This window comes from Diplotaxodon limnothrissa, linkage group LG15, assembly GCF_057381915.1.
Source record: "Diplotaxodon limnothrissa isolate DT_005_m linkage group LG15, D_limnothrissa_male_GT1.1, whole genome shotgun sequence".
Classification (NCBI taxonomy): domain Eukaryota; kingdom Metazoa; phylum Chordata; class Actinopteri; order Cichliformes; family Cichlidae; genus Diplotaxodon; species Diplotaxodon limnothrissa.
In genome coordinates, this window is record NC_140610.1 from 2,695,121 (window position 1) to 2,711,269 (window position 16,149).

At 43.9% G+C, this 16,149-nt stretch overlaps 1 protein-coding gene across 3 annotated transcripts in view; it reads left to right on the forward strand.

The window, feature by feature from the left end:
- ches1 (checkpoint suppressor 1) overlaps positions 1-16,149 on the forward strand; it is a 66,382-nt gene that overhangs the window by 10,737 nt on the left and 39,496 nt on the right. Inside the window, exon 1 of one of the 3 annotated variants that reach the window (XM_085373313.1) lies at positions 2,666-3,890. The exons of 1 other annotated variant lie outside the window; for it this stretch is intronic. In XM_085373313.1, the coding sequence (XP_085229439.1) occupies positions 3,810-3,890 (81 nt within the window). In that variant the 5' untranslated portion in view covers positions 2,666-3,809. Of the gene's footprint in view, positions 1-2,665; positions 3,891-16,149 lie in introns of those variants that run through there. One more of the 3 variants, XM_085373316.1, reaches the window with a different exon arrangement.

Here is a 16,149-nt window from a genome sequence, read left to right on the forward strand (position 1 = left end):
TTCTGACTGAGAGATTTCTGAAAAAAATCAAACGTACAGCTCTGCTATCACTTCCAACATAAATGAAGACAGGAAACTAAACAGCAGCGACGTTTGCAGGGTTACTGAAGTTGGGCTAGCTGGTATATAATGATGTGCTACGTGATCGCTAGCGACACAGCTATGTTAGCATAACATAAACAGTGAAGCTGGAGGATGAACACTAACACTTTTCCACTTATAAAAGTTAACGTTAAAGTTCCTGATAGTTAGAGACAAATGCAATCGCATGGCAGGATGCTGTAAACGGACCAAACTTCAGTCAGGAGAACAACTGAGATAATCCATCCACAATACGAGGTTAGTCATTAATATACTGCAGCAACATGGGAATAGAGCAGCTGCCAGAGAATTCAACATTAATGAATCAATGGTACAGAAGTGGAGGAAGCAAGAAGAATGAGTTTAATAAAGTTTGATTTATCTGACTGCTTTGTTTCGCTTAATGTGCCTTATAATCCCGTGCACCTTATGGTCCGAAAAATGCGTACTGCACACTGCAGTTTAATGTTGCAAAGCACCTCTTTTTAACTTCAGTGGATATTATACATGGTTATGCTCAGGATATGTCAGCCCATTTCTACTGGAAATGCCTTTTGGTTAAACTTTCAGCAAGGAATTTGCATTTGCACTGTTACATTTTTATAAAGCTTTAATGTACATAAAAACCAGCTTCTTGTTTAAGTGAAAATAAATGGAAGGTTGTCTTTTTGCACTAGTAATGTTGTGGAGTTGTATTTTGTCTCGCATCAATTATATCGTCGGTTATATCGTTATCGCAAATTTTCAAATATATATCGTGATAAATATTTTTGGCCATATCGCCCTGCTCTACTATATACTATACTATTATAAGGGGCAGGGATAGCTCAGTAGGTAGAGTGGTGGCCCAATGATCGGAAGGTCGGAGGTTAGATTCCCCTGAACAGCTACCCTGAGGTACCCCTGAGCAAGGTACCTGCTCCCTGGGTGCCCAATGGCTGCCCACTGTTTCACTGTGTGAACGGGTTAAATGCAGAGAGGAATTTCCCCACGGGGGTCAGTAAAGTACACTTACTTTCTTTCTATAAACCCAAGCTTATTGGAAATGTCTCGTTTTTGGAACCAGACTCAAGTCGCCCCTAAAACTTCAGTTTTGGGCTCTGCTGCATTGGGCCCAGTCTCAGTCAGTGAAGGAACGTACATAACACAACATCACATTAGAAAAGCTACACACCTCCACCTAAAGGGTAGGCCTCAGGGTCAGGTGATGTTACATTTAAAAGTAACATCTAAAGAATGCTGAAACAGTATTCTGTTACTTTGTAACCAAGAGTTCATGTGTTACCAGAAATTATTACATTGGTAGCTTCTCTTCCAGCACCTAACCAACAACAAGCTTGTGAATTTCCCTCGCAATGATAGCGTTAGCTGAGCTGAAAGCTAGCTAGCTGTTCAGAAGACGCCACACCGGAGTGGTTCTCCTTACCCCTGGTGCTGTGGAGCTGCTGAGTTTAGTTAATAAAATAATTCAAATACTAATGATTTACCCCCAACACAGTGCATCAGTTACAACAGAGAATTAAGAGATTTTCAGAAAAAAGTAGTAGAAGAACATCAGAAGTCACATCATGGTAACTCTTAGTAGTAAATACTGATCAGGCTTCGAAAACACTACATTTACACTTCCCATAATGCAGCATGGAAAACACTGGTGTCTGCGTTTTTAACCCTGAGCTTGCAATGATGGCTTTTTGTTTTTAAAAAAAGCACAAAACTTCTAGTTGTCAAGCCTACAGCAATCGTGATGACATCATTAGTGGTTACTTTTTTCAGCCACAGATGACATTATAAAACTGCTGTCTCTGCACGAGTGCACCATGTTTGCTAGCTGCTACCCCGGGGGCAGTTTGTCATTTACATTTCGACGAACGAGACAAATCTGTCGAATGTACTATTTAGGCGTATTCCCAGCTAAAAGTCGAGCCTCTGCAGAAGCAGCCCAGATTTTGCAGCTCACCGATTCTGTTTTGAAGCGTCACCGTGCACAAAGGGAACAAGGCAGAGAGGACAGGAGCCTCGTTCCTGTGATAACCTATAAAGAATTCAGCACACAGATGGGCTGAGCTACCTGCAGTCCTGATGAAACACACTTTTTTTTTTAAGTTGGAGGCAAAGTCACTTTCCCTTTGCTGTACTCGTGTTAGTGTTTGGTAGCTGCTCGCAGGGATTTGCTGTACGGAAAGCCGCAAGGGACGCAAGTCATCGAGGGACGTCGCTCAGTCACGAAACAAGGGAACCGTACCTTAAAGCTCGTTTTCAGACAAACGGAGGGGACAGGTGTCACTTGAACTCGAACAGCAGGAGCAGAAAAACTCTTAAACCACTGATGTTTGTGTTCCTCTTTAGTGGCACACTAACAAGCTGGTGTTCTGCTAACTTTGCACTTTGTTTTCACCGTGGAGCGCTTACAGTGGCACAAGATTTATTATGGTCTGTCGTGAGGCACATTCAACACATCTCTCCTCAAACACTGAGTGAGTGGGAGAGCCAGGTGCAAAACAATCATCACCTGTCATCATATTCATTATAACCACATTCAGATGTGGTCAGGGGCACGCTGGGAGGGGGCGGGGGGTTGGTGGGAGGCCATCGCACTGCAAATTATATGTGCCGTAGGTTTGTTGCTAAGCGACTTTGTCACAATACCCCTGTGACCTTCCGACCCTGCCAAGCCTGGTGTTACTGTCCCCGTCTCACACTTGCATGTGCATGCGCGCGTGAGTGTTATCCGAGACGATGGTGAGACTGCCGCATAGCAACCGAGAACAGCTGTGATTTCTCTGTGGTTCGGACGAGCGTGTGCGTGCAGATTTGTTGTGCGTTTGCAAGAAGCTGCCGTCACTGTTCATCTATGCGCACACCCACTACAGCATAATATGGCACGCTGTCACTTCCACAGCGTGATAACGGCAGAGACTCAATCAGCCAAAATGCCCCCCAACACACACACACACACACACACACACACACACACACACACACACACACACACACTCGCTCAACCCTGTTGTCAAATTGCAGCTGAAAATAGAGAGCGGAGGGAGCGATGGAGCAGTCATTTCCCTGAAGATCCATTCATGTAAAATACTGTTATTCAAACCTCCCTCCCCCTTATTCAATAGTCTTATTCATCTCTCTCCTGACTGTAACACCAAACAGGCCTTGTCTTCTGCTTCCCAGCGTCAGCCTTTGCGCCTGTGCACGCACGAGCGGGCGCCTGTGCGTTGTTCTCAGCTCTTCTCCAATAAGAGGAATGTCCTTGGCCTGTCCGACCCTCGCTGCTCCCGCTGAGCCCTCCGTCAAACACCTAAGGCGGGCTCTCCCGTGCTGCTCCAGCCAATCGGGTACCCTGGCAGTTAATGACATCAGTTAGCGGAGGATCTTTAGGACTGGCCCCTCGAGGTGATTCGTCGGGGAGCGAGTGCTCTTATTGTTATGATGATTAAGTGTTATATGAAGGGCTATCAGAGGAGAGCCCCTTAATGAAAGTGGAGCGCAGAGAGCAGAGGCAGCAGCGGTGCCGGTGTTGGTAGCGGCGTAGAGAGCTACAGAATTGAGCTAGAAATAGAGTAACGTTGGAGGGAGAGAGGTGGGGACAAAAAAGAGGAGAGTTTTAAGGTGGAAGACGGAGAGATACTGTGAGAGAGAGCGAGAGGGAATGTTGGGCTGAATATTTAACAGCTGTGTGCAGACTTGCTGACTCCGGGTGTTCATGATCTGAATGTACCATGAGAGGTAGACAGTGCGCACAGGAAACCGCTGTAAAAGAGCGAAAGGGGAAGAAGGAGAGGAAGAGAGAACAAGTGCACGTATGTGCAAATGCATCCAAATGTGCACGGTTTTGCCTTTTTGTAATTTGTATTCATCCGTGGATCCTTGCAGGAATGCGAGCATGCGTGTGTGCGAGTGTGAACGCCGGAGATTCCCTGGCTGCTCGGTGAAAGCGTAGAACGCCCTGCCTCGGAGGAAAATTCCATCCCACGCTGTTGTAAATCATCAGGCTGGGATGTCCAACGTATTTTGTCATTTTCCTAATGTGCACTTGTCATTCGCTTTTCTTTGTTGTGCCCCCCCCTCACAACAAAGTCTTTTACTACATTTCCCAGAAAGCCTCCTGATTGATCTTTATCTGCTGGAGTCTAATGTCCGTGTAGAGTTCCATCAGGATTTCTTAGTCGAGAAATCTGGAGTTCTGCCACTTTACTGAAGACCGCTACAAACTGAAATACTTTGTAAAGACACTGCTTACTGAAAAAAGTGAGAGCAACACCCTTTATCTTGTTATATTGTTATTTCTCTGTGGCTCAGTAGAACTATATTAATGTGAAGTTATGTTAAATTGGACTTATTATATTTTCGTTCTGCTTGAGTAGACACCAGAGCTTTGTGTCTGAGATGGACGTGTTGGTGGCACCTTATACATCATCCAAGCCAAGGGTGGAAAAATGCTGCCTGAAGCAGAGCATTCAGAGCAGACTGAAGCCTGAGCGTTTGGCGCAGAGTTTATTTGTGTATACTAACCTCATCATTTGAGTGTATATGTATTACAGAAGATAAAGGACAGCATAATAGGCCAATTTCTAAATATCCAACACTTTGCACTAGAATTGAACTGGACCGGTTTGCTTTGCATGTTTAAGGGTGTGTTTTTTATCTGGACAGTTTTCAACACTTAAAGTATTCTATTAGCATGGCCTGCACTGACAAGCGTAGTACCACACACCCGAGTGCTTTTTCTCAGGTGCACTGATTACTGAAATTACCTTTTTGACTCACCTTTCTGCCAAAGCATTCAAAGTTGCAGTCTTACGAGCCGAACAGCAACTATCACTGCTACTGTTACAGAAGTAGTATGCTTTTTTTCTTTATTACATTTCCATCTGCATTTTGTGTACACAATGAAGTAACTTTCTCACTTTTCAAGGCTGAAACAGAGAATAGTTGTGAAGCATTTGAATGCTTTCATGTAGAGATGCATAACGCATGCATTTGCTTCTTGTAGATGTGCTAAGGAACACAGCTGCACAGACACATGAACCCTTTGGATGAGGCTATAGTGAACATAAGGTCATCAGCACACTGTCAGAGGTCTTAATACTGAGCCCATTCTGTCAGTCGGGTGCAATCAGTCTGTATGCCGGGTCACTGACAAAGTAAAAGTCTAACAATTTGATGACGAGGTGCAAAATGTGAGTGGTGTGCAGCGATTATTAAAGTGCTGCTGATATGCTGAATGACTCAAGTTGGCTCAAAGCTGTTTCGATGGTGGTCTTTGGCCATATTTCAGTCCAGCTCAGGCACAATCCAGGCTGATCAGCTGATGACTTTCCTTATATCTCTCTACACATCCAGTTGACAAATCTGTTTAAGTTGCCTGCCTAGAGTTCCTACCCTCTTCAACCCGCTTTGCAACCCACCCCAGCTCCTCCTTTAATGCCTGTCATAGATGCTCTGTTCTGTGCTGAGGTCTCGCTGCTGCTCTCAGGCTTTCCATGTTTGCACTCGAAAGGGGGGGGGTTGGATACCAGAGACGTGCAGCCAAATATATATAACCGCAGATGAAAATAATCTTCTTTTTGACTACAGTGGTCCTTACTGAAATGAATGCAAGTATTAGATTGCAGCACGAGTAGCCATTTTTTAGGGTGAGGGATAAAGTCACATAAGATTCTGCAAAGCCCCGTCATAGAGTGCAAACGGGTGTAGAGGTTTGGGATTTGATGAGCCATCAAAGTCACGGCTACACTCCTCCCGGATCGTGTTACCACATCTCCGCAGTTCCTGTGCACAACCGCAGAGCCCCTCGAGCCTGCTTAAGTGTTAGCCTGCCTCTGAGTGGGTACCTCGGTCGTCTTCAGGGTTAATGTCGGGCAGCAAACAGATGGACCCTTCTCAGTTTATTCAACAAACTCCACTATCACTGGCATTCATTTGGCACTTGACAGATGGAAACTTCCGACTTGGGTTCACGAACTGAAAGCATAAAAGAGAGGGTTTCAGATACCTCCTGCAGCGATACAGAGAAAGTCAAGACTTACAGTTGCTGCACTGGGGCTAATTCAGTTTGTGCTGAGGAAGAAGAGGCCCGGTAAAGCACAAGGTTTCCCTTACTTTCCTGTAAAAATCTCCGACCAACACTGAGCCTTCATCACATATTTTGCACTGGCAGAGAGAACGTCAGCACACACCCCCACCCTCCCCCTCACACACATCACCCCTGGCTAAAGGAATGTAGTGGAAAACGAGGGACTCGAGATAGAAGATCAGAGGCCTTAATATGAACCACATTGTGTGTTGTTCTCCTATTTCCCATCTCCTGTGTTCTCCGCATCAGGAGTGAAACAGCCTTTGATGAATATCTACAAAGAGATTTGAGACTTATAAAGAGCGGCAATTTAGCCAGGTATGTTATCTTAAGCCTGGTAATTTGGGAATTCAATTCACTCATCGGGGGGAGCCTGCGGTGTTTATCGGGCTGACTCGCATCAGCGCCGTACATTGAAATAGAGGATCTGGGGGCTATCCAGTCAATAACTGACCGCATCTCAAAACGCAGGTTATCGCATCGCTTATACCCACAATTCCCTCCCTCTCTCGCGCGCGTGACCGTGGATCAGGACCTGCCTTTCCCCTGAGTTACACATCTAATCACAGCAGCATCATCCCTCATCCCTAATTCTGTTGGCAGGACCTGTCAAACAGCATACGCTGAAAGACGAGGTGACTTTGAGATGCTGCTAATGACCCTAGGATATAACTCCCCTCTGTCTTTTACTCCCACTCTCTCTTTCTTCCTTGTCCACTCCTGTCTTTATTACTCGCGGTCATGCTCATTCTTTTTCACTGCCTCTCTCTGAATCTGCAGATTAGAAAACACAACCCAGAGCAGGGTGAGTGGAAACAGGGAGTCATGCCTATTTTTTTTTTTATTTAGTATGTGGAAACACTGCGGAGTCTTTAAGGGTCAACGCGAAGACGAACTTCTGTTCAAATGTTATTCCACCTTTGTTTAAAGCGGGCAGCCCCGCAGATTAAAAACCTCCTCCATCACGAGAGGCCAAGCAAGACTCAGCATCTGCGCGCACACACACACACACACACACACACACACACACACACACACACACACACACACACACACACACACACACACTCTCAAAGCCTCAGACAGAAAAACACACCCCAAAAAAGCAATCCTAGCCGAGTACTGACTACTTTATAAGCACTCCAGTAGACAACACTTCATCGTCAAACCAGCGGGCTCGTTGCCAAACCTATTTAAATCTTGACTGAACAAAGCAAAGGCAGCTCCTTATTGTGTCTGCCACAAGAACCTTCATTAACCGTGTAAACTCAGCAAGTGAGCTTCAGATAATTTCACAGCCTGTTCCATGAAGAGGGAGACGAGCACATACAGGCACTCGTGCCTAATTTGGTTTTGAGAGAGACGACAAAAACAAATCACGGGACTGTAAAAAGACTTAACTGCTACATCGAGAGGATTCCCAAATGTTTATATAAAAACGGCAGGTGGATAGGGTGAAGAAGGGGTGGTGGCACCGATGAGCAACAGAGTGCGGTCTGTAACGGAGTGGGTGACGGTGTGTGGATATAAAACAATATAATCTAGTGTTTGCATGAAAGTGAAAAACTTTTTCTCTGTCAGCAAAAAGATTTTTTTAAAAACCCTCATGACCCAAATTCAGCTTTTGTCCTTTTAAAACCACTCACTCCGTTGCACAAGTTTTTCCTACTTCCCAAAATAGCTTCGTTTTTTTTTTCCATTCAGCCTAAGCGACTGCAAAACAAGCTGCAAAGGTTGTGACTGTGCTAAGATGGGCAAAGCATCACCAGCTTCAGACGTTTACACACATACTCTGCAGCTCTGAATGCCAGTGTGCAGCAGTAGATGCTCTTTAACCTGCACGCGCGACCCAATCAGCACCACCTCCAAAACCATCGAAGGCACGTCTTAATAGGATTCCTGGATCTTCCAGCATTTTCTGGAGTTTGTGTGTTAAAATAGCTGCGCTTTCTTTTCCTAGTTATCTGAATTTCACCAGCTTCACCAACACACCAGGTTCAGGATCTGGAGGTGAGGCTTGCAGCATGAAGCATTTCTTATTAGACACTTAGTTGCAGTTGTAGTTTTCTGTTTTTAGTTCAGTCTATTTCCAGGGTTTGTTTCAGTTCCGTTTTTAATGTTTGGAAATGTTTTATTTTAGTTTTTATTAGTTTCATTGTTAGTTGTAATCTTTTTAATTATTATTGTATGCAGGCTGTAAGTCAGAGGCAAGATTTAGGTACAGAAAGCAGTGACACAGTCTGCCAGATATCCAGAATAAAAACATCTGTTATCAGGCACGAAGCTGTAACATTTTTATCAAACAGATTGTTTCTACTGAATTTTAGTTTGTTCGCCACGTTCACAAAATTGTTTCAGTTAGTTTTCTTTTTTTTTCAAAAGGATACTTTTTACCCCTCAGCTAAAAATCTCGGATGAGCTGGAATCTCAGAGGTCAAGTTTTTGGAAAACTTTGTGGATGTGATAACCGGAGAACAAGGGACGTAGGATTTTAAAATTGATACCACAGGTCTGTCTACTTTTTAAATTTTAATTTAGGTATCTAAATATTGTTTCACGTCTACTTTTAGTTTGTAGTTTACGTTTAGTTGACGTTAATAACCTTGCTTAGTTACAACCTTTTACTATTTCTAAGCTTTATACATCTGTAGAGTCAGTATCAGTAGTCTCATTGGCACTTGGCTCACTCATCGGTTTAAAAAGAGAAGTCAAAGTGCATTAAAAACTTGATGTCAGTTCACTTTACCTGAATTTCATCGATAGACGAAGCCATGAGTACACAAACATGGAAAAAGCTTTTAGGTCGTCCACGCTCTGTCACTTTAAGAAAGTATTCGGATAACCGGGATTAATATACTTGGAAAGCTGTCAGCGAATAAAGCCCGTGTTCAATGTATCTACGGGATAAATCAGTCCTGTAAGTGCCGGAGGATGCCCTGCAGAGAAAAAGAGCCTTTTTGGGACTCCGTTCGAGCGATAGCTCATATCACTTTTTCTCTTTTGGCCTGTTTGCGAGTTTGTAAACAGCCTGAATTTTGTTTTGTCAGCATTCGGAACACGTTTCAGTTGACATAAGGTATCTTGTGTGGCGTTAAAAACAGCTTGTAGGAGTGGGAGGGAGGAGTGAAGGATGTAAGCAGAGTTGTATCATCAGCAGAAGCCGTGGAAGTATCGTCAGCAAAGGCAGGCCGGAGAGGACCGCATAGGTTACTGACAAACTGCTGCCTCACCCCCTCGTCCTTCCCGTTTCACTATCTTTCAAATTCCACTTTCTTTTCACACAACCGGAACGCAATTTCTTTCCACCTCTGGGATAAGGGTGATCTACTAAACTGCTTTACTTTCTCGTCTAAACATAAGGCGGTGCGGTTTCTCGATCGCAAACTTCTCTCAGCCTCTTTGAGCTGTTTTGTTATTGATTCCAGTCTGTGGCCAAAGCTGGAGAGCTGGGGAAGCCAAAGAGGGCAAACCTTTGGAACCGGACAGGCTCTTCCAGCGCTTGTTGCCATGGTTTTTTGTTGTCGGGACAAACTGTCGACCAGTGGCTGAGCGCCTGAGCTGCTGTTTGTTAAAGATAAGTGGAAAAGCCAGAGGGGAGAGAGACAGACAGACACAGAGAGGGAGCCCTGCTTCTTCTTCCTTTTTTCCCTTTTTTTTGACTGCAGGACAGCCGACTGAAGAACACTCACCACCTCAAAGCTTCATCCACCCCACTCTCCCCTGAATGCGGGGATCCCGATAGATCACGCTCCCCTCTTTAAACCGTTCGCTAAACCTTTCTCCTTGCGCTTTTGTGACCCACACTCCTCTCTGCCCACTATCAAAAAGCTGTGTTGGCTGTGCTCTGGCCGCTTTGATATGGTATAGTGTTTCTGGCAGTCTCCCTTTCTCTTTCTTTCTCCCTCTCCCCTGCTCTCGGTCTGTCTCTCCCTCGCGTTGTCTCTCCTTTCCTACAGTATTATAAAAGAGCACTGAGCGCCAACAGGGACCTGCTCACTGTCAGAAAGAAAAGGCAGGGAGGCCTTAGAGGGAGAGCGGGTGGGGGGATTGGGTGATGGAAGGAGAGGTGGAAGCAGTCAGATAGTGTTATCTTTATTACTGTTATAATTATGATTGTTGCCGATGTCATCTCAGGTTTGATAGCATCTTTATCAGATCTGACCTTGGTATTAGATCTGGTTATTGTATAAGGATCCTTTTAAACTACTTACTTTAGGTTCTGCTTTCGACATTTTTCTTCCAGCTGCACTGGTGGGTCTGGTCAAGAGCGACTCGGTGTACACTCCATTGAACCGTAGTTTTACATTTAAATAAATGAGCTCTTGTTTTATCTTAAATCCAAACAATAATAACACTGTGAGGTCTGTGTGTGTGGCTCTGGAGCGCTGAGGTAATTAGCGTAGCTTAGCATCAAGCTGGACAGAAAGCTAATGTTACAAACATAAATATTCAGCTTTTAAAACCTGTTCATGTGAAGAATTTTCTTTGCTTGTTTCACTCAGATACTAAAACGTGTAAATGATGTTATTTAGCAGTTAAAGTTACATGTAATCGTGTTTTTTAATGACAGATGAATTTAGATATACAGATTGTATAAATAGTGTGTTTGTGGATTCTTTAGTTTGGGATCTGTCTTTGGAAACTGGACACAGTGATGTGAGAGATTAGAACTGGTCAGCTGTAGGGCTGCCACAAACGATTATTTTGATAGTCGACTAGTCACCGATTATTTATGCGATTAGTCGACTAATCAGATCATCATCCACTGGACGTAAAACTACAGCTTATTGCACCAGCAGCATCTGCTCTTATATAACTATCATTAGCTTACAGCTTTAAGCTTTTAAGGTGCTAACTAAAAATAAAGACAAGATGATAGTTTATTCAATTTTAATGAAATCTGCAGATTGTTTCGGTAAAGTTTAATAAACTCCTTGCTATCTAAAATATAACAGGACACCGGAGTATATTCTCCAGCATCTCACACTTCTGATAATCAGCTGTCTGCTTGACGTTTATTCAGCTGTGTAAAAACTATAACTTTAATCTCAGCCAAACCGATTTACTCAGGAACAAATAAAATACTAAAAAAAAAACCAACAACAACAACATTTTTAATTTATCTAAGTGACTCATATATATTTAACCTGAGTCGCGAAAGACGGCGGTGGGTTTGAAAACGATCTGCCGGGAGTCCGGTGTTCTCACGGCGCTAGTGACCTAGCCCCCGGCTAGCTATCGAGCTAGTGGGTAACAGACGTCTCCGAAAACGTCGGAGCGCTTTTGAAAATATGTGGTCTTGATAAACTGAGCAGATATTTGAGGTTTACACAGCTACATTCTCGCATGAAAATATGTTAAACGTTTATTTTGTGACCCAGAAAGAATAATAAGAGTAATATTAAAACTAACTAGCTACCGCCATTGTTGGAAACTAAGCTGGGCCGCGCTATGAATTCTGGGACACAGCTGCTTCTTCTTCTTCGGGGTTTAACGGCAGCTGGCATCCTTGTACATGCAGTGCTGCCATCTTCTGTTTCAGTCCGTTATTACACTCTTAAATCCTGCTATTATTCCTGCGTCTTTTGCGATCTTACAAAGCTTCAAACGACACGTCGACTATTAAATCAGTCGTCGACGATTTTGATAGTCGACGTAATCGTGACTAGTCGACAAATCGTGGCAGCCCTAGTCAGCTGGCGCTAAAGCTAACTAGCTTGCATCTGTTGCTGTGTCTGTTCTTCACTCTGGTATCAGTAGAGATGCTAGTCACGTGCACTCACTGGAAAGACTGAACAGGCGGCTCTTGAACAAGCATGGTGTGGACCTGGGTGGACCACCTTTTGGTTTCTCACGCAGTGTGACTCTAAACATAATGTTTTACCCATTAAGTCCTAAAACTAGCAGCTGGAATCATGAACTCATCAGGAGTTTGTTTACTAAGTGAGCTGCTGTCTCTTTCTAAGACTTATTATTGCATCACGAGGATTCCCCCTCCCTCGCTGGCCGTGAGAAACGATGCAGACTTGAATGGACTTGACTTTAAGACTCTGAGGTTATAGCCATCTTTCTAATACAGTCTGTGTTTTCTGCTTTGGTTAAACTGAAGCAGGAGTGTGGGTTAATGCTAAGATAGTCTTATTTATATTTATATAATGCATTTTTAGTCTTACTAACCGCTCAAAGCACTTTAGACTACAAGTCACAAACAACTATACATGCATGTACACTTTAAGGACTTCGGGTACCTTACATACTGTAGATACAGGGACTAATGCCATGCTAGGACAATACACTGACTTGGACAAAGTGTGCGAGAAAACGCTGGGCAGAGTGAGTAACCATGTGAGAGTGCCCAAATGTGCGATTGCATGTCGGCCTATGGTGTGTCATGGCCATAACCATAGGAGTCTAAAGCCTTGGGCCTGGGCTTTTTTTAAGCTTGACCTGACTGTCACAGGCAGTTCTGCACACACAGTCTAGCCCTGCAGTCCACCAGGGACCTCCAGGCTGCACACACACACACACACACACACACACACACACACACACACACACACACACACACAAACTGAGGTTGCGAATGTGGATGCTTGAAGGTGACTTGTGTGTGTGTGTGTGTGTGTGTGTGTGTGTGTGTGTGTGTGTGTGTGTGTGTGTGTGTGTGTGTGTGTTTCTGACTCTGATTGTTCGCCATCCGCAGAGAGAGAGGTTGGGGGGGGGGGGGTAAGCGTGACTCCATGATCGCTGGCTGCTGATGAATCATCCCAAACTTACTCTGTGTTTGCCTGGTGCAAATGTCTGTTTGCTTTGTTGGTTAGCCTACTTTGGAGGATGGAGGCTGTGTGTGTGTTCGTCGTCTTGAATTATTCACTAGCAATATTTGATTTGGCTTTTTTCCTTCTTCGTTTTTTCACACCGTGCATTACACATGTCCGTTCTCAGCTTCCTTGAGTAAAGCAGCCTGGTGCTGCTCTTAAAGCAGAACCAGTGACCCTGTGAATTGATGCGTTTTATGTTTTCATTTTTCAACTTGAAAGTTCTGGGGCTCAGTTCCCCTAAATATACTGTATATTATGTGCTTATTATCTGCTTAGTTGCTTTGCCAATAGACAGTGGGGATAATGTTTAATCCTCTGGCAGAGCAGGCTCTGCAATATTAAGCGTGCATTGCAACACAAGGGTCCTGACCTTTCTTTGTTAAGTTTCTTATGCCTTATTAATTATAGCTTTGATTTTGTGCTTTTGGCAGTAAGTAGTTGGAACAAACAGCTCAAGGTAATATTTTGCACTCACTTGAGTTTTCTGAACAACTGTCTGAACCCCAAAGAGGTTTAATTTTCACTTTTCACCCAAATCATGCATTTATTCCTCGTAGTTAAGCAGCTGACATTTTAGAGTCGACAGTGTTGATTGTTCAGTTGTTCAATAGCTTAACTAACAGTAATAAAGATTCCACGACATCCATCTGAATTCCCTTGTTCTTTCTCTGCAGCTCCAACAGCAGGTCACAGTGTTTCAGTGAAATATCTACCTGAAGACCTACTCGGTACCAGGTGCTTGTTTTAGTACCTGCTCGTTCACAATTCCAAGGGAGCTGATTGGCCAGTCGATGGCGTCACTCGATGAGTCATGAGAGCACAAAAACTCCTTCTGGAAAATCAAAACTGCCACTTTTGAAATGTGGCAGCGAGAGAAATGGCTACACAAAAATAAACACTGTGGTCCCCTCAGACTGAGCAGCAGATAGACGGCCTCCATTGTTGTGTTGTACTTGTGTTATATACAAATGGTGTCATGGGACTTTTGGCTGCGTTGCTATGACAATGCCACACACATAATCAGTTGTAATGGACCAAAACCAAGTGTAGTGGAGTCGAGTTGGTACTAGTGGAAAAGAGGCTTATGATTGAGCATGCATCAAGACATACCAGTCATTAGGTTGTATTTCCTGACTGGTTTTCAGGTGGCTGCTTGAGGTAGCTGGCACTCACTTGGTAAAATATGGTTGCAAAACCCCTTGTTATTTCTTTAGTAGATTTCTGCAGTTGACTATAGTTTGCATAGAAGGCGGTCTGACTTCTCTGTGGACTGTTTACTCGCCGAACGGTTCGGAAACGGTTAAAAGTGAAGTGAAAATCAGAAACTTTCACCTCAAAACTAAAAGTTGTCCCTTTGAAGTGCATTTGTTTCAGTTGTTAAGGCACAACCTTTATTTTGAAGGTGTGGTTGCAGGCAAGTCAGCATCGTCCCTGCAAACCACAGGTGACTGTGACAGCCGGCTGCTGACCACAGTCTATAAATAAGATCAATAAATAGAAACAAAGTACAAAACTAAATGCAGACATAACTCATGATGGTGTAAATGTTAGCACTTGTCAGGACCCACCCCCTTATATACATCAAACTAAACTTTATACAGGCTGCCTACATTCACGTACACATATCAATATTCATGAAAAACAGGATGTGGAATAGTTTTTATATTTTCAGTGCAATAACATGAGTGTATTTTCTCCATTTAAACAATAAACATACACAATAAATGCAAAAACAAACAAACGGTCTATGATTGACTATGTAACCTGTAATAGAAGAACCTTAAATATTCAAAGAGCGGGTCAGTTAATGTACATTTACTATATTTTGATTGAGGTAAAATGCAAGCAAAGAAAATAGCCAACAGATGTAAAAATAAGAACAGGCATCAAGTTGTAACACGTTCATATGCACATGTGTTTGCAACAGCTTTAGCTGCCAGGCAGCTGAGAGCAGCCGCCAGCACAGAGGGGTCAGGAGGCGTCCTGAGGGACGCCTCCTGACCCCTGACCTTCATCCCGTAGCTCTTTGCTGTCGTGGATGACATAAAAGAAGAACACAGTGAGACCTTATAGGATGTGATCGGCCCTGCTCCGCTTCCTTAAAGCAGTCAGAAGCCCTGATATTTGTCACCAGGGAAAAGCAGGAAATGTAGACGGTGGACGGGGGAATGATTTCATGGGTTGAAAATTGAGGACATCACAAGGGTTCCTACAACCTTTGTTGACACATATGTAGCAGAAGTTATTATTTCCCAGTCTCTGAGAGAGTTCTCAATTTCTCCTTCTCTCTGTTGGTCTTCCTCTCCCCTTCCATCCATCCGGTATATGTGTAGGAGGGATAAAGGTCGTCCTTTTGTCATCAAAACTCCAGATTAGTTTTGCCTCGGTGCATCTGACTCTCCGCTTTATCACTGTGGCCAGAGGAGCCACAGGGTTCAGCTCACCCCTCTGCAAAGTAATAACTCCTACCAGCCACTATTCTATTCTTTGCTGCTATCTGCTGCACTACTATTACTACTCCATTCTGAGGTGGGGGGGATTATTTTCGTGGCACCTGCTTTATTGGGCTGTATAGTAAAGACTGACAAGGAGAGGGGGGAATGGGAAGATATGACATACGACATACAGTTTGTGTCACAAGCCACCATCAAACTGACAAAGTTGTAAGAGTCGCTTGATCCACTGAGGCCCAGAGCAGAGCTAAATAAGCTGCTGACAGCATGTCTCCAGCCTATCTGGCTTTTATTTTATTATTTGTGCATTGATGTGGGTTTTTTTTTTTGTAATTTGATGACTTGGGGATTTTGCTGAAAGTCAGTTTGGCTAATATCACAGCAGACTCCACAACAAGACGGCGAAATGAAGGATATTATTGAAATGTTTCCTCTGGCTTTCGGCGCTGTGAACGACTGCAAGTAAGACAGAAAAAGCTGCCAACGGGGAACGGAGATCTTCTGAGGATTACGTAAAAGTGGCATGTGATTTAGACAAGTGTCTGCAAGAGCATGAATGCAGCGCGAGATGATTACACCGTCAATTAGAGCGCATGAATTAGCGTACAGCCTGTCCACTCTTGCAGGCGTTTGTTAACCTTCTCCCCTCCATGTAAACACCGGTCCCCTCTGCCTTCAGCTACAGAGACTGCCAGGTCAGAGGTCAGCA